This window comes from Etheostoma cragini, chromosome 22, assembly GCF_013103735.1.
Source record: "Etheostoma cragini isolate CJK2018 chromosome 22, CSU_Ecrag_1.0, whole genome shotgun sequence".
Classification (NCBI taxonomy): Eukaryota; Metazoa; Chordata; class Actinopteri; order Perciformes; family Percidae; genus Etheostoma; species Etheostoma cragini.
Genome location: NC_048428.1, coordinates 6,696,818 through 6,724,295, shown reverse-complemented (window position 1 = coordinate 6,724,295; position 27,478 = coordinate 6,696,818). Strand labels below are relative to the sequence as shown.

At 40.0% G+C, this 27,478-nt stretch overlaps 1 protein-coding gene across 2 annotated transcripts in view; it reads left to right on the top strand.

Annotated features, from left to right (window-relative positions):
• The window catches only part of LOC117937719 (glycogen debranching enzyme-like), a 44,149-nt gene extending 17,223 nt beyond the window's left edge, over positions 1–26,926 (top strand). The window contains exons 12-33 of one of the 2 annotated variants that reach the window (XM_034861887.1): positions 334–457; positions 643–806; positions 2,565–2,666; positions 3,044–3,193; positions 4,628–4,775; positions 7,038–7,147; positions 7,339–7,448; positions 7,572–7,706; positions 9,420–9,550; positions 9,669–9,805; positions 11,070–11,203; positions 11,893–12,068; positions 15,316–15,418; positions 18,171–18,396; positions 19,709–19,820; positions 21,203–21,338; positions 22,235–22,347; positions 22,650–22,861; positions 24,365–24,462; positions 26,046–26,133; positions 26,220–26,353; positions 26,540–26,926. In XM_034861887.1, the coding sequence (XP_034717778.1) occupies positions 334–457; positions 643–806; positions 2,565–2,666; positions 3,044–3,193; positions 4,628–4,775; positions 7,038–7,147; positions 7,339–7,448; positions 7,572–7,706; positions 9,420–9,550; positions 9,669–9,805; positions 11,070–11,203; positions 11,893–12,068; positions 15,316–15,418; positions 18,171–18,396; positions 19,709–19,820; positions 21,203–21,338; positions 22,235–22,347; positions 22,650–22,861; positions 24,365–24,462; positions 26,046–26,133; positions 26,220–26,353; positions 26,540–26,657 (2,961 nt within the window). In that variant the 3' untranslated portion in view covers positions 26,658–26,926. The remainder of the gene's footprint in view (positions 1–333; positions 458–642; positions 807–2,564; positions 2,667–3,043; positions 3,194–4,627; positions 4,776–7,037; positions 7,148–7,338; positions 7,449–7,571; positions 7,707–9,419; positions 9,551–9,668; positions 9,806–11,069; positions 11,204–11,892; positions 12,069–15,315; positions 15,419–18,170; positions 18,397–19,708; positions 19,821–21,202; positions 21,339–22,234; positions 22,348–22,649; positions 22,862–24,364; positions 24,463–26,045; positions 26,134–26,219; positions 26,354–26,539) is intronic. The other variant, XM_034861886.1, reaches the window with a different exon arrangement.
• Positions 26,927–27,478: the final 552 nt, after the last annotated feature.

Sequence of the window (27,478 nt, the reverse complement as noted above, 5' to 3'; positions counted from 1 at the left end):
TTGTTCTGTCTGTTTTGGCTTTTTTAATGCAATTGCATCTGCATCTTGTTACATATGCTTAACTAAATATCCTTCGCTCCCTTATTATTTTCACTAATTTCTCCGTTCCCATCAACGTTCCCATCATGGTTAATCTGCATGCTGCATGTTTAATCTTTTCTCTATTTTTGCATATCTTCTCTGTCTTTCTATGCATCCTCATCATTTCCTTCCATTTTGTTGTCACTCGTCTTTCTATATCTCTGTCTCCCTCCTTCTCTTTTTGATCTCAACTCTGTGCCCACTTATGCATGGTGTGGGGGTGACCATGCTGGCTGTGATTTGGCTCTGCAGTACATGCTAAATCAGGCTCGTGTTCTGAGGCCAGACCTGTATGTGGTGGCTGAGCCGATGATTAGCAGTGAGGAGCTGCAGAAAGTCTGTGTGACTAGGCTGGGCATTACCTCACTCATCAGAGGTAAGCAAACACACCAGCAGTGTGTGTGTAATTTGGAACGCAACTTTTTTACATGACACACTGTATATCCCATGCTGCATCACTACTTTGGGATTGCACGTTTTCATATACAGTCAATCCTGTCATTATTACACCCCTGGCGGATTTGATGTGAGGCAGCTTCTTTTCCTCTGTCTCTCCATCAGATGCTCTGGGTGCAGCAGACTGTCAGAAGGAGGAGGGCTCGCTGTCCTGGTTTTGCGGGGAGCCTGTAGGTGCCTTCTTTCAGCCCAGCCTTCGGCCCCTGATCCCAGCTGTCGCTCACACTATGTTCATGGATGTCAGCCTGAGCAATCACAGTCCCTCCCAGGTCTGCTTTCAGTTAGTACAGAGGTCTTTAACATTCTATAGGCCAAGGAGTCATTGCTTAAAGAAAGACAGAGTAGGGACCCCTTACTACATATATTGTATACAATTGAGTTGCATATTAAACTAGGCCGGAAGGAAGAAAATGAATGGATATTATATACAGTACATGTGGAAGGCACAGTTAATCCTGTTTGACTACCTTACCTATAAGATTCTTCAGTGGGAAGATTAAATGTTTTTTTTCACAAATTTATATTTGCTATCAAAATGTTAAATTTATATAATGTATTTTATACAGACACATTATAACTCTTAGTACTGCCTGTTAAAGTTCCTGCAATTTCATCGTATAAAATTGCATAAATATCCCACATATTCCATCACATATTAGGATATTTAAGGATATAAAGGATATTTCCCCTTAACAATAAAAAAAAAAAAACATTTTTCTTTCTTTCTTATTACTTCTTCTAGTGCCATGAGTGGTTGTGTAGATTATTTATCGACTGCCTCTTAAAATTCCTGAACCTTGTGATCAATTATTACAACCTATACAAAAAACCAAGAGCATTTTTTGGAACTCATGAGGCATTTAGAGTAACCTTGGGTTACGTTGGCCAATGTATTGGAATTAACACTGCTAGCTGAACACCTTCATGTGATTCACTTCTAAAAAACATTTCATGTGAAACAATAGCGAAGCGATTACTTTGAATTGGCAGTAGTCTCACATTGCCAGATCTTCCTCCGCAGCGTTGCGGAGGAAGATCTGGCTAGTCCACACAGTATTCTGGGATGGGAGAAAAACGTGTTCTGGTTTATTGCCATTTCTATCAAAATCGTCTAGGGTAGGGCTGGACACAACGGTGTCGTTGCAAAATAGTCTCGGGAAGGAACTTGTTTGTACGTTCAAAAGTTTTTTTATTTGTGCAGAAGAAAACTCAGATGTGACAGATAATCTAGCTAGCTGTCTGGATTTACCATACAGAGATCTGAGGAGCAGTTAGCCATAGTCCTCAGAAATCCACCAGAGGTTAGAACGCAAATAAAGAGGATGGTAACGAACATTTGCCGTCAATACTAAGACTAGAGAGACCAAATTTGCCGAAAACGTGAATATAGCAAACAATACACTGTGGAAGAGCATTCAATTCATAGTGATGTGACTTCCACTCGCATGTGGTGGGGTACCAGCACAGAACGTTTGCCAGCATGTATGGCAGCCTGTCTGCATTATTATTAGAAAAAAGAGGCTGTATGGACAATTGCAGAATGTGAAAAATTTTTAAGGGATGTGCAAAAGTGAATTTGCAAAGGACAGTATAGAGTGTATTTGTTTTTAAGGAATCATATCAAGTGAAAATCATCTAAATTAGCTTGTGTTAAGCAAAAAGCTTGTTCACATTTAAAATAAATTTAAATGCACAGCTCTTTAGCATTGCCAGAGTTCGCTACAAGCTCATTTTAATCTATAGCACCTGGGCAGGAAACGGTGGATTACTTCTCTGTCAGACTGTGTAATTATATTACATTTTTGCAGTGCAAGATATAGTCAGTTACAATCAAGCATGTTTTGGTTCAGTCATGCTCTCTCCATCTCGTTTTATTCTGCCAAAATACAATTAAAAAGCCCCACTTTGTTAGAAAAGATCATTGAATAGCAGTGAGAGAATGTGAATGACCACATTGTAAATATCAAATGTGTTACTGAATTCTTGATTTAAACCATACATGCCAAACTTAACCTGTTGGGTTTCAGACGTTTTCAGTCTACGACTTCTTGCCCAGATCTACCCTGGTTTCTATGGCCTGCTGTGCTACAGGCAGCATCAGAGGATTTGATGAGCTGCTCCATTGTCAGGTAAAATCAATTGCACGTAAAGTACCGCAGTATAGCATGGCTGGCTGTCTGTTACGGCTGACTGTACATGAATTTTACTGAAGCTCAGATGGTGTTCACGTTTTCAGTAGTATGACGTTGCTTTCACACCTGCCTCGTTTGGTCTGTTTAAAACCAACCCTGGAGCAGTTGGTCTGATAGTCCGCTTGGTTTGGGTTGCTGTGAAATCTCATCCCAACTCTGTTGGAGATCAAGCAAATCAACTCTGGTCCGCCTGAAATATTAACAACATAGTCTGATCTACCAGTTAACACAGATATACCTTGGTCTAGTCAAAACTGAGCGTTGTGATGTGTTTTGTGAGCTGTTCAGGACTTGACCTTCCGTGTGTTGTACAGATCTCAGCGGTGAGGGATGATCATGAGTACACCTGCTGGAACTCTGAGGCCCAGACATGTGACCAGGTCAACCTGCAGACCGGGATTCTGTCTGGGAAGCTGGCACTGAACCGGCTTCACCAGACGCTGGCTGCTGAAGGTTTTACTCAGGTCTGTTCCAGGTCTTAGGTCTCTGTTACAGTGCAATGTCAATTTGAACCCAATGGGTCCAGGTTTAGGGGAGGGGCCAGGTCTGCCAGATTAGAGGGCTTGTGTCAGTGATCCAGTGAGTGATATCCAGTCCAGTAGAATCCAGTTCCTTGGGCGCCTGGGTAGCTCACTTGGTAGTGCATGTGTCCATATACTAAGTCCTCGCTGCAGCGGCCGAGGGTTGGGTTCCAACCTGTGGTCCTTTGCTGCATTTCATCCCCCCTTTCAACAAGTTTAGTGTTTTGAGATCCTAAATTTTTTAGGAAATGTGTCTTTAAACGCTTTAGTGCGTAACTTTTTGATATTAATAAACGTCCGTTACGGTCATGGAAGGCAATTTTTGTTGTTGTTACTTAGAATTCCTCATGGGGGTGACATAAACTACACGTTAAACTACACATAAACACAAGTTTTTTCCGTACTTGTAATGGAGTGAGAATTGCATAACTCATGAGTGGGGGATGACATCGCCGAAGTGGAAAGCCTTGGAAAACTGTTTTAAAACCTCTATTACTTGTTCTCAGCCCCTCATAGTTTACTTGTCATATATAATGAATATGTCAAAATGTTACTATTCTTGTCTTTTTTAGCTGTGCTCTTGTAGACTGTAGTTATGTGCCTCAAAGCAACAAGATACCCTCTTCTCCTTATCATCCATTGTAATGTTATTTTGCTTAATCCAGTTTTAAGCATAAACTGTTTTTTTTAAATGTGAAACACGAGTAATGTTTAACTTTATTTACAAAAACAACATGACCACAGCTTCAGCCAAGTCTTGGAATGCTCAAAGTGAAGAGATGTTTAGAAATATAGTTTAAGGTTTCTGACTGGGAAGCACGAAAACCAGCAGTGTGCTGTCAATCTCTGAGATCTATCTCTCCCACTATGACGAGCAGCTTATGAGCCACACCTGCTGTTTTTTTTTAAACCATGACACAGCACTTTTGGCTGTCTGCCTGCCTGCCTGCCTGTCTGTCTGTCTGTCTGTCTGTCACCCATTGTGGCTCATCTACTCAATGTATTAACTGTGTATTTACACCAGTTTCTTTTCTGCCGTACACAGAAAATAGATAGCTTGGTGACCGTGAGGAGATATAAACCTAATTTGAAAACAAGTGTATTGGATTAAAATGCCTTACTTTACTTTTGATGAATCATTTTTTCAGTCCCACAGCGTCAACTTTGCACACAAAACTGGAGGCCATTGAATCTAAAAAAAGAAATCCTTCATATATAATGAAGTCAGAACCCCCACATAGGACATAGATAGATTTATAGACATGTCTCCTATGTATTTTTCTCCCCTCCCCCCTTGTGTTTTGTAGTTACAGCACACTGGTATCATCTGATTTGTTTTTCATATTTGAAACCTGGCTTTTCTGGTTGGATGTGCAGGTGTACGTGGAGCAGTTGGATGAGGGTGTGGTAGCAGTGACCAGACACTGTCCCAGCAGCCACCAGTCTGTGGTGGCTGTGCTGCGAAGGGCGATGAAGAACCCAGAGACACATCATAAAGAAGATGTTTCATCTGTGTTCATACCAGGTGATAGTCATACAACCATATTCAGATCCGAAGCTCATACATTTCTTTCCTGTTTTTTATGGTGCAGCATATACACACAAAGGTAGTCACATTAATAAACAGTATAGGAATAGATAGATAAATAGATAGATAGATAGATAGATAGATAGATAGATAGATAGATAGATAGATAGATGTGTCAATATACACAAAACAAAACAAATGAAAAAAAACAAAAGAAAAGAAAAATAGATATGACCGTAACAACAACTATTTCTATTTGTATTAGTGGTTTGGCTGATGCATGTCAAGGAAAATCAGATCTCAGAGATGGCGAATTCATTGGTCATGGGTTTTTGCTTAAAGAGAGGACGGTGGGTTTTGGCAGGGACAGACAAAGAGAGGGGACTAATACTAATATACTCGTCACATACAGTAGGCTACTTAAGAGGGATTGCCATTGATTTTACACATTACACAGAGATATTGAGTTTTATTTGTAAGATCTTGCAAATGCAACAAACACTAAGGCTAACTTAGCTAGCTAGCTAACTCGCTAGTGCGTAGCATGCTAGCTATTATCTAGCAAGCTAGTAGCATGACACAATAATATCTTCTTGGTTGTCTAAATACATCCAAGAATAATCCTTACTAATTAATACATGCCAAAGTGAAATATAATGGACATTGTGTTTGACTGTGGATGTCAATGACTATGAGCTAACCTTAGTAGCTAGCTAGTATCTAACTAACTGGTAGCACAACATGATTACATCTTATTGGTTGTCTAAATACATCCAACATTTATTTTGATAATCATTACTAATAAATACATATTTTACTAATTATACGTGCTAAAGTGAAGTGTTATAATGAACATTGTTGTTGACTGTGTGGATGTCAATGACTGCAGGCTAACCTTAGTAGCTATCTAGTATCTAGCCATTAGCACGACATTACATCTCCTTGGTTGTCTAAATACATCTATCATTTATTTTGATAAGCATTACTAATTAATACAAGCCAAAGTGAAGTGTTATAATAAGCATTGTCCTTAACAACAACGAGAAAAGCACTCAGAGAGCAGAGCTCAGCCAAGGCCATTCCTAAAACAGTGGTTCCCAAACTGTTTTACGTAAAGGAATTCTAAACTGACACAAATTACACCACCGTGCCAGGTTTTCCCGTCTGATAGGATTTTTGCTTTTTAGACGATACAGTCAGACATTCTGTCATTGTGTTACTTATGGATAGAATTAAAGTGAAACCATATGATTGCCTTTTTCACTGGGGACCCCTGAAACCCCTTAAAGACCCCTTAGGGTCCCCGGACCCCACTTAAGGAACCACTGCCCTAGAAGGACTGTTTTTGTAATCCCCCCTTAAAAAATGATTTTTATATCCCCGGACTAGTTTTTTTCGACCATCCACTTACTGACAAGGTGTTAGTCTTAAAGATTCAATTCAATTTTCAATTCAATTTTATTTATAGTATCAATTCATAACAAGAGTTATCTCAAGACACTTTACAGATAGACCACACTCCAGAGTTTACAAGGACCCAACAGTTCTAGTAGTTTCCTCCAGAGCAAGAAACAGTGCAACAGTGGCGAGGAAAAACTTCCTTCCTTCCTCCATTTGAGGTTTGTTGCAATGTAGAAGAACTGACGAAACAACGTTAGCTAAATCTGGAAAAAAACATATCAAAAATATCTAATTTACAACAATCCCCCACGAGATTTGAGTTGTACCGCAGGATCACAATGCAGTCTCCTACGCCAAATCTGGCAAAGCAAAACACAGTATGTGTATCTGCCCAGTGATTTGACTCAGCTACAAAATTAAATTAACTTTTGCTTCGTTGCCGCTGCAAAATAGACAAAATAGACTCAGGAAGAAACTTGTTTTGGTGGAACAGGTGTACATTAAAAAGTTATTTATTTAGAAGTGCAACAGATAACTCAGATTGGACAGACAGTCTAGCTAGCTGTCTGAATTTACCCTGCAGAGATCTGAGGAACAGTTAACCATAATCCCTAAGAAATCCACCAAAGGTTAGAAAGCCAACACAAGAAACAGGAAGGTGACGGACATCCGGCCAAAAGAGTGACATCTGGTGGAATTTCTGGTGAAATGTCGTGGATGTAGATAATGTAAAGCCCAGTTTGCTTGTGTTTAACTGTGTTTAGTTTATTTTAACTGTGAAAGAAGGGGTGATAGAGAGAGGATTTCAGAAATGTCAGCTAAGCTGGACTTTGTTTCCTGTCTATTTTGACTTTGAAGGTCATATTCAAGAGGTGGTGTTGGAAGCTGTGACCAACTCCAACAAAAAAGAAGACAAAAACAGCAATGGCCTGCCTGAGTGCATTGTAGAGATCCAAGAACACACCCAGGTAGAGACTTGAGTCATCCTCAGTGGTGTGGGGTCCTGCGTTTCTGTGTCTGCACACTGTTAGTACTTCTTTAGTATAGTTGTGTTGTAATAAATGGTTTATAACTTGTAAAACTCTGCTATGATGCATACAAGTCATAATTCAAGTAGGTTCATATCTAGGAATTTAAACCATTTCAACATATCTTCCAGCTGAAGGACAGTAAAGTGGTTAAAAAGGCAGACATGGTGTCCAAAGACAACAGCATTTATCAGGAGATAATGTTTGAGAAGTTCACACCAGGCTGCGTCGTCATCTTCAGGTGGGTCAACCTGGGGCAGGACTGAAAGAAAAGGGCTGTTTGTAGTTTATCAGAATCACTTGATCTGCTTTATGTCGTGAAATGCCTGGCTTGGATCTGCTTGTATTCTGTGTTCTTCCACAGGGTGACTCCGGAGCCCAGGTGTCAGGAGCAGCTGGGGGCTCTGAGACACCACCTGATCCAGTTTAGTCCTCAGTACCAGACCGGCTCACTGGCTGAACACAGCACACCATCCATTCTCGCCGATCCACTGAGGATGTTCGTATGCCTCAACATCTAACATCTAAGTAGTCATCATCATGAATGTGCAGTAAAAGTATGAGTATTGGTATAAACATTTGATAAACTCTGAACTAAGAATGTTGATGAATGACTTGACAGTTGATACCGTCGATGACAATGACATTGTTAACAACTAAATATTTCTGTGGATGACTGCAGAATGCAGAAGAGAACACATGTAGTCTCAACAGAAGCCAAGTCCTTCTGTGTTTTTTGGCAAAGGGGAAAATTAAGCTGTGCAGTGACGATTCTAGCACAACTACTGTCATAAATCGAACTCTTAACTAGTGCTAATAATCGATTATTTGTCTCTTTTCTGTTCAGTTTATGTGAAAATAATAACAAATAATCTTTGATTCTAGCTTCTAAAGTGTAAATAAATTCTAGTTTCTTCTCTCCTTCTGTGACAGTAAACGGAATATATTTCAGTAGTGGATAAAACATGACATTTGAGGATGTCATCTTGGGTTTTGGAAAACACTGATCCACATCCACACTAATCGATTACTTGGAAAATAATCAACAGTGAAAATAATCGTTAGTTGCAATTCTACTCTAAACAGGCCCACCGATAAGGAGCAGATTCATTAATGTCTCCACCAGTTAAGGCAAGGTCATTGAAAAACAATCTACCAATGTATCAAGATGCAACACTTTTATATATTTGTGGTGAGTTTGTATACCAACAACAACACTGTCACCCAAGAGTTGTCCTCCTGCTGTAATAGTGCTTTCAATAGTCATTTGTCATTCCCGCATTCACTTCATGACGACATTTGTCAGGGCTTAGTTTTGTCCCAGTGTCAAATTTCAAAGGGCGTGGGGGTTGGAGTACACACTTACTGAGCCCATTGAAGACTTCACCAAAGGGAATTACCCACAGTTCAAAGCGTAAAAAAAAAATCTGGAAATTACTAAGTTAAACAACGGTACAACATATGACCACAGAACGGAACAGACCTGTTGTTCAGCTTGAAAAACAGGAGCTTGAAAGAATGTGGAATCAGGCAGCCGTCTCCTGGGCCTTGGCCGTGTGGAAAGCAAAGAATTTAAAATGAAAAGTCCCAAACGGGCAATCACGTAAATGACTGCCCCAATCCCATGTATACCTATCTGAGCCAATGTGGCCTCATACACTCACTCAGCACCTCAGATCAATTACGTCTGTAAGTCTTTAGTCCTCCTTAGTCCTCAGGACTCACTTTGGGATTGGGCCAAAGATGTCAATGGACTATAACGCTGGAATAACTTTTAAAACACACCCATCATAAGTGTTTCCTTGAATGGATTCTGGGACATTTTCTGATATAAAAGACATAGGCTTTCTGACAGTCTGAGTCACAGTGAGTACAGTGTTGGGCGAGTTACTTTTAAAAATTAATTAGTTACAGATACTTCTTCCAAACAGTAGCTTGAGTTTGAATGCTCAAATGTGACCCCCACCTCCACCCTTCTTTAACGGTTTGTCCACATCTCAAAGAAATTCAGTTTACTGTCACAGAGACGTGTTGAAACTAGACAAATTTAAGAAGCTGGAATCAGAGAACATAAAACAATTACTCAAACCAATCAACTGATTATCAAAATAGTTGGCAAATAAAGAATTGGTTACCAATTAAGGGATTCATCTTTGCATATATACTGTCTACCTGTCAGTTCTTCACCACTGACATGCTCTTACTTCCTCAGCATCATGTCAAAGCTGACTCTGGCTGACATGAACATGCTGCTGTACCGCTGTGATGCCGAGGAGAGAGAGGATGGGGGAGGATGCTACAACATCCCTTCATGGTTGCCTCTCAAGTATGGTGGCTTGCAAGGTATTTAAAAACACAAAATAAAAGCCACACAAGTTCAAGGTTTTCACCATTATATTCATCATCATGTATCCCAGAATGAATGCTGTGTGAATATTCATGCAGAAGTTGTGGTTCTTAGGGCTGATGTCAGTGATGGCAGAGATTCGCCCAAAGAATTACCTTGGTCATCCGCTCTGTGAAAACCTGAGGCAGGGAGACTGGTTGATGAACTATGTCTCTGAAAGACTGTTGGCCAAAGGTGGAGCCCTGGGAGAGGTGAGCAACAGTCAGGTTACCAATCAGAGCCACACTTTATCTGGACAATCATAAGTCATGCAAAAGAAGGAAACTCCTGCACCTAACTTACATGGAGATTCAGCTCTTCAAATCTCCAACGGGGATGTCCCATGAAATCAGCCAAACCAGTAAATACTTGAGTATGGAGCTTTATTCTTGATCTTGGAAACAGTAATGTGGTAAAATAACTGCATTGCAAAGGGGTTATGATATTAGCTTATCTTTGCTTCTACACTAATCTGACAACAAGCAAAATGTCAGTCAGCAGCTAAACAGTGGAATTGCAACTCCCAGCCCATCACCTGATGTCCTTTGGCCAAAAAAGACTACATACACTTACCAAAACGAAAGACATGTCTGTAAATCAGCGGCCTTTTTTGCTTTTGAGCGCCAATTTGATCCATCCAGTCCGATAACCAACCTGTGCAAAAATCATTGGTAAGCAATAGGTAGACTTGTGTCAACTATATCTGACCAGATTGGCATAGAAGGCCGAGAAGATATGCATGGATACAACCCATCCACTTTTAGTGGAGTTCAAGCCACCCTCTTCTGGGTCAAAACTAACCAAGCAACAAACTCATTCATTCCTATGACAATAACCCAATTAAATAAGATGTAGGGCGTGGCAATGACTGAAGGAATATATGTTAAGAAATGGGCCGTAGTTTTATCAATAAGGACGATCGTCCAGGTCATATTTGGCTCCATGAAAGCTTCTGACGCCACAGACTCTAACTCTCAAAGGAATGAAAGGGCTTAGAGTTGAACACTGTATCCAGGTCTTATTATACATCCATTGGCTGAGCCCTACTTATCTACGTACAGTATTCCGACTACAAACAATATGTCACTTACAACACCTGTATTATATGATCAATTGTACTGAAATACAAAAACAGGTGATCAAAGTTAAAGGTGACAGGACGGAGCTTTACCTTCAGATCAAACCTTGAGTCTGACTACCTCCCAATGACTTCTTTGTGATATAGAAACCACTCTGTCGATCCAACCAGATTTCATAGTATACATTCATGCAATACTTAAGCTGTTTTAACAGGGACAAATGATCTATTGAGATTTATAGTCATTTCATTGTGAAGAGCATTAATTTAAAAAAGTCTAAGAATTTGTCGGCATTGTCTGGGTTTGAGCCTTGGAGCTGGTGAGTCATTTGTGGTCTTGATTCTGTTGAATGCATTAGAGAATGTGTGCACTGTTGATGTGGACCTTTGACCTACAGGTGGGCCAATGGTTCCAGGCCATGTTTGGCTACCTAAAGAACATCCCCCGCTACCTAGTGCCTTGCTACTTTGACTCCATCATCCAGGGAGCCTACACCCGCGCTCTAGAAGTCATTTTCAAAAACATGTCAAGGTGTTGCTTTTTCATTTTCTTTCCTTTATCTAATGGTTTTTGATAGAGGGCTACATCTAGAGTACACTGCTATACGTTTTGGTTTAAAAAAGGAACATCCATTGCTATATCTAGGCTTCACATTTACAGTACGCTGGCGTTCTAAGCCCCTAAAACAAAGACATAAAATCAAACAAACACAATAATAAACACATGGAGAGCATAAAAATAAAAAAGCTAGGTAGACTATCTGTCCAATCTGACTTTTTTATTGCATGACTAAAACAACTTTTGAACGTACAGGTTCCACCAAAACAAGTTCCTTCCCGAAGCTATTTTGCAGAGGAACCGTTGCTCCATCCGACGCTTAGCGCCACCCAAGACGGTTGTGATTGGTTTAAAGATATGCCAATAAACCAGAGCACGTTTTCCTCCCATTCCAGAATGCTGAGTGAACTAGCCAGACCCTCCTTTGCAGTACTATGGAGGAAGGTCTGGCAATCAGAGACTCGTATTGTTAGACAATCTGCTTCCCGATACATCGGCACGGGCATGCCCAGCGTATGCCATTGGTCATAAGATATTCAACACGGACAGAGATTAGTTTTGCTACTGAGTTACAGGCACTTATCTATACATTTATTTTACTTGATATGAAAAATTATAACAACTCTGTGTCCCTTTCTATTGTGTCCCTCTGGCTACATTAGCTTTGTGCAGAATGGTTCCAGCCTGGTCAAACAGCTGGCGCTGGGTTCGGTGCAGATGTGTGGTGTGGGTCACAGTTGGGCTTTGCCCACAATCTCTCCTCATATTAAGGATGTCCCACACCACCTCAGTGACATCACTAACCAGGTGGAGCAGTGCTGTGTGGCACTGGCAGCAGGTAGGCCCTTTCTTTTCTCTTTCTCATTTCATAAGATAATATGAGGTAAGATTTTTGCATGCGTTTTATTGCTAAAACATTTTTTTAACCCATGCCACCCACATAACATGGTAAAGTACATTACATTGTATACTAAATACATATGGCATTATACTACTTTACATGACAAAACAAAATACACATGGGTGGAGACAGGGGCAACCGTTGGGCATGGATCAAAGAAAGTTAAACTTTAATCTGTCATTGGGTGGTCGGATTTATTTACTCACTTAAAAAAAAATGATGTATTAAAAGCTTCAAAAGTTCCTGACGAGACAAAACTGATTTAGAGCGTTGCAGGGGAAAGTTGCAGAGGTCTGAACCTGCCCGGAGCGCCAGTGAGCACAGTGTATGGTCTTGCAACCTAGAATGAGAGAATTAAAACATTCTCGCCGTTTCATCACTAGAAATGTAACGACACAACATATGTTATCTAACTGCAATAAAAGCCTAAAAGTAGGAAGTTAGGACAGAAGTACAAAGAGTAGTTGTGCTGCAAGTTGGTGCAAGTTTAAACTAGTCTCGTCCAGAATCATTGGTCTGAAATGGACTTTATTGCGCTGCGAAGATTCGACTGTGAGACCGGCAGTCGAATCAGGCTATTTCCATCAAAGCATCGAATATACCCCTAATGCACATATAGAGAAAAACCTTCAGTGCTCTTCTTTCAATGAAGCAATCTTCTCCAGTTCTGATATAATGGATGTTATTATCTACACTAGCAGCCATTGTTGTTTTGAACAGTCTCTCTCTGTCTTTACACACACCTAAGCCACACCCACAGGACTGAAAGTGCTAAGACTCGCACATTGTAACCAGGTCTTATTAGACATCCATTGGCTAAGCCCCTACTTACCTACGTACAGTATTCTGACAACAAATAACATGTCCCTGACAACACCTGTATCATATGATCAAGTGAAAAACAAACAGAGGTGATCAAAGTCAAAAGGTGACAGGACGGAGCTTTACCTTCAGATCAAACCCTGAGTCTGACTACCTCCCAATTGCTTCTTTGTGATATAGAAACATTACAAAGCCTGACATGAAGGATTCTCTTGTGATTTCGTGATATTGCAACAATCAAGCTGCTGTGTAATGTCAACAGTGTTCACCAGACTATTATATTTATGTTAATATATTCAACCTTCATTTAACCAGTTTGGCCAATTGATTACAAATTTTAATTTGCAACTCCAACCTGGCCAAGACAGAGCATAAACGTGCGAGATAACATCAAGTTACAATTGTAATATGTGAAATATAAACATACATTATACGGTAAAGAATCTACAAAAAATGCAGGTTTCACATTGAGTCAATAACCATTTTTTGCAATGTAATGTCTAAGTAGTATGGCAATAACACAATTCAATACAATAGTCCTAGTAAAAATACTGAGTGTAGAACAGATATATGGTATGATTTAGTCATGGCACTTAGAATAGAATAGAATGCCTTTTATTGTCATTATACACATGTATGGGATTCAACTCCTTTTCTAGTTTCAACATTTACTAAATGTAACATGAAATAAAATAAGTAGTGCAAAAGAAAAGGGGTAAGGTGCACAGTTCGGAGACACTATACACATATATAAACAGTATATAAAAATAGAATGATAAATATGGTTTGTGTACAGTGTGATAGGCAGTGTTAGTGTTGCATCTATGTTACTACATTACTATGTTAATCTCATATCAGGGTAACATGGAAGGGCTTACTTACAAACTACTGTGAGACCTTGTAGTGACAAATATTAACTTCAAATACAAGTTCAAGTTTATACGTCCCACACTCAACATATGTCCCACATTGGGCTGTGAAATACAATACAGTTCAGTACTTGACAAAGTGAAGCACACATTCCTATGGTACCTCATGCATCTCTAAACTGAGTATTTAAAGGATTCTAGTGTGTTCTATTTGTACTCGAACTTTCCAGGGTAAAAGTCGGATGTTTCTCACTAAATCAGTCGTACACACAGTTCTGTCCAACTTCTATCAGTGGACATGTTAAGTTGTTTGTATGCATAAAAACAGCGTCATGGATTGTTATCAACTGGTATTGCTGACAATAACCTGGCTAGAGCTAACCCCACAATGAAAAATCTACAACTTGGGTGTGTGTGTTATTCCCAGTTCCCCTTCGAGTTCAAGGTAAATGGAACGCATTAGTCTGATAATATCCTATAGTTGTCTTTCTGTCAACCAGTCCCAGTCAATCAACAATACACGTCGTCTAACAGGTATTGTGTGTATCAAAAGCCTGTCATATCTTATTTCTCTGTGCCTTAGATCTCCATTGTTTTTAAATGCTGCCAAAAGTACTCACTACAGCACCAAATGTGGATAAATCTGACAATGCAAATAATCCAACAAATCATCATTTTCTCCTCTTTGAGTTCCATTTGCCAGAAATGTCAGCTGTTTTAGAACATCACTGAGCCATTTACTCTACAAATCAAACCATGTATTTGTAAGTGTTTTTTAAAGATTAAAGTCTTCAGTATACAGAAGAGAGAAGTCAGAAAGTATTAAGAAACTGACTAACACGTAAGAAACATAAACGTAAACACCAGCATTAACTTAATACTATTAATATAAACTTTGCAAGGCACCGCATGTGGGTTCTATTTAACATTTGGTTTGTAAAGTAAATAGTATTACATAGGCCATACATACACTCTAAGAAATAAGTTCGTAAAATAACAGAAAAAGCTTATTATTATAACAGCTTATTACTCTGACTTTGCAGTTTGTGTAAATATAAATTTCTGTTATTTGAAATTCTCTCACACAAAGCTGCCCAGTTAGTAAACTTCCTTAACTTCCAAATTTCCTTAATGACAAAAAAGCGACAAACGTTGAAAAGAATCAATAAAAACACCAGACAAAGCTTTGAAAAGTTTGGAACCAAAAACGGCATTAAATTAGTGCCCAAAAATGTAAAAATAAAAATAAAAAAAACGGTAAAAACTGTGAAAAAACGCTTTACTTCTTCACTCTCCAAACCAACAACTGTGGCCGATGAAAGTTGTTGGAGCACAAATGATGCAATAGTTGTAAAAGTACAACTGTGAATCATATTCTTTGGTCAATTCCTTTTAAAATATAAAGCCATGCAACGGTTAATACACATATATTTCTTAGATTGTACCCAGACCAACTTTGGCCCTCAGGTGATGGTTGTTTGTCTTTCCTTCAGGTCTACCTCACTTTTGTACTGGGATGTTACGTTGTTGGGGCCGTGACACCTTCATTTCCCTGAGAGGCCTGCTTTTGCTGACTGGCAGACACCTGGAGGCTAGGTGAGTCCACCACAAAGCTCCACCAGAAAGGAGGATATGGGCTTTAAGACCTTTAGGGCTTTGAGACCTTTAGGGCTTCACAATCTTTAGGGCTTTGATACCTTTAGGGCTCCGAGACCTTTAGGGCTGCGCGATCTTTAAGGCTTCAGCTCCGAGAACTTTAGGCCTTTGAGAACTTTAGACCTTTGAGACCTTTAGGGCTTCAAGACCCTTAGCGCTTCGAGACCCTTAGGGCTTCCAGACCTTTAGGGCTTTGAGACATTGCATTACATTACATGTTGCTGACGCTTTTATCCAAAGTGCCTATTCAAGTATTTTTTTTCTCCTCTTTTTCTCCTCTCTTCTTTTCCTTCTTCGTTCTTATCCGAAGTGTAGTTGGAAGAGATGTGTTTTTAGCCTATGATGTCAATAGGGTGCTCATTCCACCATTTGGGAGCCAGGACTGCAGTCAGGATTTTGTTGAGTGATTAGTTCTCCCTCGCTGTGAGGGGGAAGCAACCAGGTTGGCTGATGTAGAGCGGAGTGGGCGGGTTGGGGTATGCGGTACATGGCAGAAATTGGTAACCAGTGAATAGAGCAGAGGAGTGGTGCATTAAATGGAGGGGATGTATCCTTCTGACGTTTTGCAGCATGTATCTTCAAAATTGGGTAGTTGCAGCAATGTTGACAGTGAAGGAGAGTTTGTTGTCAAGTGTCGCACCCAGGTTTCTAGCAGTCTGGGTGGGGACTACCACAGAGCTGTCAATTGTTATAGCCAGGTCCTGGTTAGGAGAACCCTTCTCTCAAAGGAAAAAGGAGATCAATCTTTTCAAGGGTGAGTTGCAGATGGTGTTTGGACATCCAAGAAGAAATGTCAGTCAGACATGCTGCAATATGCGCTGCTACTTGCGTTTCAGACTCCGGAAAGGAGAGAATTAGTTGCGTAGTCATCTGCGTAGCTGTGATAAGCCGTGCAAGTGAATGACAGACCCGCGAGAGTTGTTGTACAGAGAGAAGTGGTGGGGCCCCAGAACCGATCCTTGAGCAACCCCAGTTTTGAAACTTTAGGACTTTGAGAACTTTAGGGCTTTGAGCACCGTCTTTTTAGACCGAAGATACCGGGGTCTTTATTTTCATACCAAAACAAAGTAATCTGATTAAAATTTAAAATTGATCAATTTATCTTGCAAGTCTTTTTGCTTCATCACTGAACAAATTCTAAATGGGGGTTCTTGGGGTAACCCCCAGGAAATCTTCAGCATCAAACACTTAATTTCCTGCATTGTTGCGAATTTCTTTTGTTAACAATTGTTAACTTTTCTGCATCAAGTTATGGTGCAAAGGTCTGTAAAAAGTATTATTATGGATTAATCAATCTCCTTTATTGTCTATACCTACAAATGGGATTTTTTTGTTGATCAATACTGGGGCATCCACAATGTGTCATCTACATATGCACGTAAATAAATCATGTGAGGCCCTGTTGTCACCTGTGTTATCTGATCACAAAGGGGACAGCTCTGAGTCTAAAAGTTTCTGTGTTTACGAGTGAAAAAACTGCGATCAGTACAAGTTTCTTTAAATTCCCATAACTCGAAAAAAGACGATGTCACCTGCTTTCTTGCAGTCCTACAATGTGATCTAGTCAGGTGTGATTTTAACATGCCAGGTGTTTTAAAAGGTACTCACACATTCACTATTGATACAGGGCCAGTGAGCTCCTCTTCTGTGTCATAGCCTATGGTGCCTCAATAGATCTTCTTGATTTGAGTTGAAAAAAACGCAGAACCCTTTGCAGAATCTTCATAGGATAATTAGTTCATTTTCATTTAATGGATCTATAAAACAAATAATCGAGAACAACATAGTTTTATGAATAGCACGATTATAGTGTTGGTTGATTAAATTAATTCAGTAAAAAATTACAATGCCTAAAGGCTGAGTAAGTAATTCTGGGGAAAGACTGTGGGACTGACTGAAATTTGAACTCTGCAGCAAAACAAACTATGTCCTATTTCTTACCTTCTCTATTGTGTAGCACATTAGCAGTGTTGGAAAGGATACTTTCAAAACGTATTCCATTACAGAATACATGCCCTAAAATGTAAATGACATAATACAGAGTCCAAAATGGCCATTACAATAAATGAACACCTCTCTAAATCATATTCAACGTAAACTGATCATAATCAGCATGAAGACACTATTTATATCTGGGTGTAACTTATAAACTGGCAAATGAGTATGTCATAGATGTAAATGCACAACTTTGCACGTGAACATACCTAGCTCTAGTGAACAATAGAGGGTTGTGGTTGGTATTTCCCGGAGGGACTGACCACAGAGCAGCATGCAGGACAACTGTGGTTATTGTGTGTTTTAAACACTGTTGATATAAGGTCAATAGCGGATATAAACAAACCAGTGTTATGGAGAACAGCAAATACTGGTAAATCCAGACAGCTATCAAATCTGAGTTTTCTGTTGCATGATTAAAACAACCTTTGAACGTACACATTTTTCACCAAAACAAGTTCCTTTCCGAGGCTATTTTTTGCTCCGTCCGGCACTGATTGTGATTGGTTTAAAGAAGCCACTTAACCATGTTTTTCTCCCATCCTGGAATGCTGTGTGGGTCCTCCCCTGCAGCGCTGTGCAGGAGGGTCTGGCAAAGACTATTTATAGCCTAAACTAACTTGTAATGCCCGTCCCTGGATGGGCCTTTAAAATACAGCAAACACATATTACTAAACCACTGTCCTGATTGTCACAGGAACATCATCCTGGCCTTTGCAGGCACACTGCATCACGGTCTGATCCCCAGCCTGCTGGGCCAGGGCAGCAGTATGCGCTACAACTGCAGGGATGCTGTGTGGTGGTGGCTGCAGTCTATCCAGGAGTACTGCACACTAGTACCAGACGGTGTCTCTATCCTCAAGTGTCCTGTCCGAAGGATGTACCCCACCGCCGTGTCTGGGCCTCAGCCTGCTGGAGCCTGGGTAGGACTGTGTGCTGTGTTCTAATTGAGAGAGAGTCACCGCTGATAAAACCCATACCAGCCTAAGCGCTAAAATGACTTTTTTTCTGATATATTAGCGTCTCTTTTGACTCTGTGCATATTTAAAATAGGGCTGATTGATTGATTTATTTGGGGGGGGGGTTCCTGACAGATATTGTGAAAACGATTCCATTCTCCGTAAACAATCTGTGATGTATAGCATTATTACAGCATGTAATACTGCAGTAAATATAAAAACAATAAATATAATAAATCAAATGTTACACCAAAACATTCAACTACATTTGCATTCTTTTAAATCGCCATTCAGTCAGTCCTAATTGTAAACTATGAATCTCAACTTTTGCCTTCTAACAGGTAATTGAGACTTTTTCCAGTCCCTTTGTTTAGACATAACAGCCTCAACAACTCTTTTATCCATTAGTCTATATTATTGCTAAACCACAATCACTGTGCTGGCAATAACAATCTGGATCTGAGGATATTTTATGAAACTTGTTTCCCTTTCATGGCTGTTGCTGTGTTTATGTTTTGTACTGTACGTGTAATTGTCTGACCTTGTGTGTACTTTTCTTTGTTTTGCGCAGGAATGCAAATTGAATTTCAGCCCAAACTGATAATAAGGTTTTGTTATGTCATAGCCCAGAACAAATACGTAAGTTTTATCCCGATGTTAGTCAAATTACGTGGAATGGATTATTGTGTGAATGTAAGAAATGGATCACAATATTTCTTCTGGTCACACCACTTTCATGTAAAAAATTAAAGGATACTCAAGGTTCCTTTTAGGGTTCCTCACTTTGCCACACTGGGAGCCATCAGGATCAATTTTAGACATATCTGTTCTCTGAGGAACATGGGTTAGTTCATCATGTTCTATAAGGCAGTGGAGCTGGCAGCCGTAATCCTGTACCAACTGCGTGTCCATTTTTTTCTGTGAGACGATGATAACAATAACAGAGCAGATAACAGGGCAGCCGACAGCAGCTCTGTTCTGCTCTGTTCACAGTAATACTTTTCTCATTAATTATATGCTATTTTAGCAACAACCCATCTAGTATTAATCAGAATGTTCATTTTTATGACTATATTTTGTAGTTGAAATCATGTTATTCATATCTCCGTGCCCGCTCGCTGACAGCTGTCTGCTCTGAGCACCTCATAACAAACATAAATAGTAAATAAAATCCCTGCATAGTACCGTAAGTCCTTTGGATCCTGCCCTCACACAGATTTGTTTTGTTTGTAATTATCATATCACACAGCAAATTTGAACTGTGTTTTTTCTTCAGGATCAGCCGCTGTATGATGTGATCCAGGAAGCCTTGCAGAGTCACATGCAGGGTATCCGGTTCAGAGAGGCCGACGCTGGGCCCCAGTTGGATAGCAATATGAATGATGAAGGTATATCCATGCACTCATCCACTCTGCTTACAGATTCTTACAAAAAGAAGATCTAGCTGGTAACCTCAGGTCAGAACAGCCTTTTTTCCAGGAACTTTTGTTGTTGTTGAAGTATTGGCGCAGCGAATGGAAAAAGGGATTTGTACATACTTCTTTCCAGACATACTACAATCCGCCCGATCAGCATACAGAGATACGTTCCACATTTGTTAACATCCATTTGTTAACAGGCATGAGCATGCACACCAGACTTCTAATGCCAGCCTACTTCCAGCACGGCGGCATCAACACATTCTCATTTTCCCATTGTGTAAAATACGGACACTTCTGTTGTTTGTTATGTACGCTAAAATTCTCCTTTAGCGTCGGGACTCTTGACATCACTTTTGACGCATCACCCCAAACTAATCTCCTAACACAACATTTCTTTAATTCTACTCTCTACCGTTGTCTCTCTTAAAGGTCCAATGTGTAGGACTTTCTCCCATCTTGCATTAAGATCATATATTGCAATCAACTCTCTCGCACCATGCAGAACAAAGTATGTATTACAGCTACGGTAGCCTTCACGCTTCCAAAAGCCGGTCTCTTGCTCTTTTCAATATCCTTTTTCTTTTTCTGGGTGAAGAAGACTCAAGAAGAAGAAGACTAAAATTTGGATTTTGAATACGTGTGGTCCTCCATGTTTCCTTCTTTAAGTAAGATAGGCGACGATACCCATTAGCAGCATTAACAGCACCTGTGGGTTTGTCATGTGACAGTGAAAACGCAAAAGACGAAGACGTAAGACGTAACGCATTTCAAGTTGCCGCGTGAATATGGAGTGTCTACCCCAGGTTATGTGAATGCAAGTGTTAAATTTCAAGCCAAAATGAAGACTTGGAATTGAAGGTGGCGGTAAATGAATATTTACAGTAAACAGAAAACAATAGAAAACATCAGGAAGTGAAAAATAGATAGATTGATGTAGATGTAAACTTTGGAGCTTCTGGCTTTAACGAGGATCCATTCTCTAACTAATCTGCTGTTAATATCCCCAAAAACATATAATGATTTTAATATGCAGAAAGTTTTTAATCAAACAGGACAATAATTATTTCTTTTATATAAATAAATACATTGCACTGTAAATTGATGTAGAAAAGGCCAAAATTGTTGCAGAAAAATCTATATTATATAAAGTATTTGATGCACAACATTTTCTGGGGGAGGACACCTTGACCCCATACCTGAACAGTTAAGCTGATGGAGGCATGTACAGAGTGTGAGTGGCTGTCATAGATGGTACAGACATAGTTTGTATGTTTCAGTTGTGAGCATATGTCACCTGACATGCTGCTGACTGTAACTCTGCTAATAGTAGAACATCTCACTACCACCAGGATTCAACGTAGAGGCCGGAGTGGACCAGACCACTGGCTTCACCTGTGGAGGAAATCGCTTCAACTGTGGAACTTGGATGAACAAGATGGGTGAGAGTGAGAAGGCACACAACAAGGGAATACCTGCTACACCCAGGTACAGTTTCTCCATCTGTGTTTGTTTAGCAAACAACCATTATTATTCATGCAAGCAGCATCGGTACAATGACGATTATTCGTCTTACTTTATAGTCTTATTCTTCATCTGCCACCGCATTTTTTTGTCCCACAACACGTGGAAATAAGTTTCCTGCCATTAAAATCAGTTCAAGATTCTTAAGTATCAACCAAAAAAATCACTAACTGAAGACAAAAACGTGTCATCTTGTGCCTACTATCTACTAGAAGACTTTGAAAAGACTGAAGTCTGACACCATTTAAAGACATCTCGCATCTAACAGATCTTGAAAATCGGCCACTTTCCCTCTTTGGCGTTTAGATTAGCATGGCGCAATAGCAACTGTCACTGCGCAATGTGAAGAGAGAAGAATGACTCTAGCCGGTTTGCTACTTCCTGTTTGGTGCTGGAGGGAGCCAAGCCATTGGTTGTTAACAATGTTCATGTGATTTAACTTCACTACCATGACTTCAAACTTAGGACAATATCAAACACGTTTGATTCGGTCTGAACGTTCAGACGGGAGAAAGACTAACTGGGACTGAGTATAATTACCTTACACCAAACAATGGAGGGGACGGGAGCACCCCAACTCTAGCGAGACTCTCATGATTTTATTTTGACATTATGATGCAATGTAATCGCAAAAAGTCGTTTGGTGTAAGGTTGACATAACATTAAAAGTAAAACTTACAACTTGCATGTTAGGTTCATGATATCAGTGAGATGGCAAACCACACAGATACATATTCTTACATAGTTACAACTTTTTCAGCCTTGTTATTGCTAGCTTGCACCAACTCTTTGTATATCTATCTAAGTGTGTGTGTGTGTGTGTGTGTGTGTGTGTGTGTGTGTGTGTGTGTGTTATCCAGGGATGGCTCTGCAGTGGAGATAGTGGGACTCTGTAAATCTACTGTTCGCTGGATTGTGAAGCTCCACAACGATGGGCACTTCCCCTATGCAGCAGTCAACATTCCCAGAGAAGGTACTGTCACATATCCAGTAAAGTCTCACAGTTCACAAAAAAGACTGGCTAGTTTTTGTAGTCTTTACCATAGCTGCTCTAAATAGGCTTGCAGTGGTTGAAAGAATCTTCAAATTATCCCCTCCTGGTTAAACTATTGATAATGACACTAAATCACATTGTATTAATTGAGCAGTTGCAGGAAGCATCTCCAGTTTACAGTCTTTCTTCTTACTAGTGTTTGTGTCAATTTAACTTTACAGATGAAGGGATTCTGAGGTCTCAACAACCATCTTTAAACCACATCTTGTTTATCCTTTTAGGACAGACATATTCTGTGTCTTATGTGGAGTGGGATCTTAAGATCCAAGAGAACTTTGAGAAGAAGTTCTACGTTTCCCATGATCCCCAGGACCCTGAGGAGAAACAACCCGAGCTGGTCCACAAAAGAGGCATCTACAAGGACAGTTTAGGGGCTTCCAGCCCCTGGTGTGACTACCAGCTCAGGCCTAACTTCCTCATTGCCATGACGGTGGTAAGCAGCTACAGTAACTGTGCCACACTACTCTACAATCAGGAAACAATTTTTTTAAATTTATTAGGGTTCCTTGGGTGAAAACAGAGGAAACGCAACAGATAACACAAGAGACAGTTAACAACCGTGAAGCGGGGAATACTTTAACACAATAAAACAGGAAAAACTACAACAGAAAATTGCAAATATTACACTATCTCATTGCTTTTAATTAGCGATGTTGAAAACATTTGATTTCCTTCACTCCTTTTTTTTCATCTGTAACTTTCCAAAAGGCCCAAAGGAAAATTAGTTGTTATCTGTTCCATGTACTGCCAGCCAGTGTATTGTCATCCAAAGATTGTTTGTGAAGTAAAAAAAGCACCACAGTGTAATGCAATGCATCAAGAGGACGTTATGTTTTTCTTCACCAAGTGTCACAATCTCTAAATTATTCTTTTTATGCTCATCAAAAATTTAAGGTAATTAATCAGAGCAATAGTTCTGAATCAGTATGAAAAATGAGGTATGCAAAAGTCAGTAAGCCAGCCAAAACTATATTGGAGTATAGTATATTACAGTTTTATGGCACCTCTGATTCATATTTCAATCATTTATTAACCATAAAAGATAGAAACTTACTTACTTTGCTGCAGCTAACAGCTATTGAGCTAGCAGCCACGGAGGTCTCTGCGGGGTATTTCCAGCCTCTACAGGAGATTTTCTATCCAGCTTGGAACTTGTGCCTTTTTCTGGGTCGTTGAGCATCAAATCTAAACTGTTACAAGATTTATCCACTTGATGTCCACAATTTATCACATTTTTGCTTGTTTCGTCCGCTAGCTCCGTGCTCCGTGTCTCCTCTCTGTCTGTGTGCCTTTGCTTTTGTTTGTTTAGGGAAGTGAAGGCAAGCATTATGCCCATATAAGGGCAACAGCAAGAGCAACGAGCATAGAGTCGGAAAGACATAGTAATTTCTGATGAAATTCGGGCAACTGTCATTGATCACGTTTTCAATCATAGCCTTTCACTTAGAGAGGCTGGACAAAGAGTCCAACGTGTTGTGAACAGACACACCATCGCATCCATTGTCCGAATCTTTCCGGATTTTCCGGACAGGAAAACAGATAATGTTTCTATAGGCCTACAGTATATACAGAAATATCTTCATTGATATACTCAATGTAATTGTTCCCTCATTCTCATTACATGTATTCTTTATAGAATCCAAAGGCTACCATTCTTTGGTGGTATAGAGGGAGAATTCTTAGTGCTGAGCAGGAGGCAGCCATTGTGAACATGGTTGTGGCAAACAATGCCATAAGGCTGCGTTAACTCATTGCAGCAGTGATTGCTGATCATGGGACGTTTAGGAACATCAACAATGTGAGCGTGACCACTATTGACCGCAGGGCCAAAGAAAGAACCATATGCCCATAAAGCAGCTCTAATACAGTTCCATTTCCGATATGTGTGTGTGTGTGTGTGTGTGTGTGTGTGTGTGTGTGTGTGTGTGTGTTGCAGGCTCCTGAGCTGTTTACGGTGGAAAAAGCCTGGGAGGCTCTGGGTGTGGCTGAGAAGAAGCTAATGGGTCCCCTGGGGATGAAGACCTTGGACCCTGAGTTAGTTGTCTGCTTGAGTGCTGAAGGCTATTTGGCTTTGGATGGTCAGGTGCAATAACAAAGTCAGGAAGTGCAGTCTAAAATGAACCAAATAAGTAAATTAATAAAAATTAAAAAAGAGATTAAAATAGTCAATTGCGATCAATCAACTATTAATCCCACATTTATTATCCATTCTAAATGTTCCTTAAAGGGATAGTGGTCAAGTAGCTAATGCTCTTATTAACATAGTTGATAGGAGCTTTAATCTTGTTGCACAAGTACCGTGTACTTGTGTATAATGAAAATAAAGGCATTCTATTCTAAAAAGGCTTTTTGTAAGTGTACTGTATGTCTGTTTATTGTTGGAAATCAATTAACACAAAACCATAACAAATATTGTCCACTAACCCTAACAGCAGTTTTTACTAACAGATAAAGGTAACCTGGCTCGTTAAACAACACAACGCCGCTGCTAAAGGTTAACTCAGATGTTATAAAAATCCCCCTGTCTCCTTTTCCCTTCGTGTTGCATTCAATGTGTGGATGAGACTAACCAGCCTTGTTAAGTGCAGCTCTTACCTTCTTTCAGAGGGGTTTGTGTTGAGTCAAACTGACTCCCTATTGAAACTGTTTTGAGGCGGCCGTACACACGGGGGTGTAGCTCCAGCCTCATGTTGACTCCTGTCTAGTATTGGGTTGCCGTATTTTGATTTCCAAAAAAAGAGGACACTCGGCCGGCCTCGAGAATTCAGACAGGCTTCTCAGAGGTTAATGAACATGCTTTATTATGTCTCAATTGTATAAAAGTAACCTACCTGAAACAAAAGAATAGCTCCCTTTCAAATAAATTAATTAAATAAATATGAAATAATGTATATGACCCATTCTGTGTCAGCTTTAAAATTCATCTTCAACTAAATATCACTTAAAACCCTTTCAATGTAATAAGATAAGGTTTTTCCGTGTCAATGAGATCTCCAGCACCTTCATTAGACACTGAAACAAATGTGCTAGCATAATGTGTAATAAAATATAATATAAATAAGGCAGCCTCTTGGGAATAACGTCACGCAGCAAAGTACCATAGTATTGTGTGCAAAGCGCCAGTCAATTTAGGTACACGCTTAATGTTAATGGTCCCATGAAAAACAGTGAAAACCTGACATTTTCATGAATTTATAACCCCCATCCCTGGACAGTACCTTAAAAGTGGACATGTCCGAGCAAAAGAGGACGTTTGGTCACCCTAGTCTAGTAGTTCGAATTTTAAAAGGTGTACTTACACATGTTTGTTTGATGGGAAAACAAAAAAGGCAAAGTCTTTTCCAACAGAAAGATAAGATAAGAAAAACTTTATTGTCAGTCACATGAGACAGACAATCCTCTGAGCTGAAGTTGCAAAAACACCCGAGACTCCAGTTCATCCTACAGAACCTAAAAAGACTTTGCATTTGCGTTAACACTTTCTGCTCCTGTTCAAAATCAACATTTAAGAGCACGATCACCGTCAAAGAACATGCTGTGTGCTTGAATACAAGATGCAACTGTAAGCGATCGATACAACACAGGTGATGTTCTCCTTCTACCTTGTTTTTGTGCAGTGACATGGTGTACTGTGGAGTCTACGACAATAACCTGGATGATGATAACTTCAACCGAGCCAAGGGTTTCAACTATCATCAAGGGCCAGTAAGCAAGTGTACAGTAACACCCTCCACAGCAGCAGCAAGTCAGGCTGCCATTTAGTAGCGCTGACACCTTTTTCCCCCTTCCAGGAATGGTTGTGGCCCGTCGGCTACTTCCTGCGAGCCAAACTGTACTTTGCCACGAAAATGGGAAAGCAGACGTATGACGAAACTGTAAACCTGGTGAAAAACATTCTGTCTCGTCACGCTGTGCACTTGGAGAGGTATTCACAATCAACATGTTATTGCTGTGACTGATCTTCTAACCTGGCGGTAGCATGTTTAACTTAATGTATCTGGTTGGACCCACAAAGGTAGAAAATCATCAACAAGTATTGATTCCCACGAATGAATCTGTTTCAACCATGTTTGTGATAAATGGCCACTTTGCTCTCAACGTCTTCCTCTAGGTCACCGTGGAAGGGTCTTCCTGAGCTGACCAATGACAATGGCCAGCACTGCCCGTTCAGCTGTGAGTGCCAAGCCTCAGCCATGGCTACCATCCTGGAGGTTCTGTATGACCTTTGACCCCAACGACCTTAACAGCACCATCACGAGTGACCGCCACCAGCCTACACCGACACAACACCTACTCTAAATCCTAAACAAGCTGCAGAGTGTATGAAAAGCTCACTGACAATCAATCATAGGCTATTTGTCATTTCCTACTGAACTACTATGCACCATTTTTCCCTGAGAGCAGGGTGAAGAGTTGGGTATCAAAAACCACTTATGCATCTGAAATTAACACATTCATTAGAATTCAAGGATTCCTGAATAAAAAACATTTTCACTTGTTGATTCCTGAAAGAAATCCTAAACCGACTTTGCCTCCTTTTACAATAACAGTAATGAAATTGCTTAACTACTCTGCATAATTTGTGTGTAAAAGTCTATCAACTCAGGGTTAGTGGAGGGCTGAAGCATTCCTGGAAAACATGGGAATATCCTCTATGAGAACTCAGTCTCCGGCTGACCTTACACACTGACGTATTGCCCCAACATTCATGGACTTCCTTGCGTCTTAATATGCTAAGAATCAGAACCTTAAATCATCAAGAACTGGAATCAATTAGCAGAATAAAAGAAACATATATCCCCCAAAAAAATTGTACCTGCAAAGCCGTTGTCTTTTATCTTACCATTAATAAGTAAGATATGTACCATTTGATGTGATGTTTATTTATTTATTTCATGATTTTAAAAAAGAACCAGCACCGCCCAAAACTAATTACTTAAGCCGAAATTAAAAATCCCAGAGGATAAAAACACAATCACATGGAAGGCTTGTTTCCAGCGTGTTCCTTTGTGTTTTTATCCGTGGAACCATTTTGTTTTCATGGCATTGA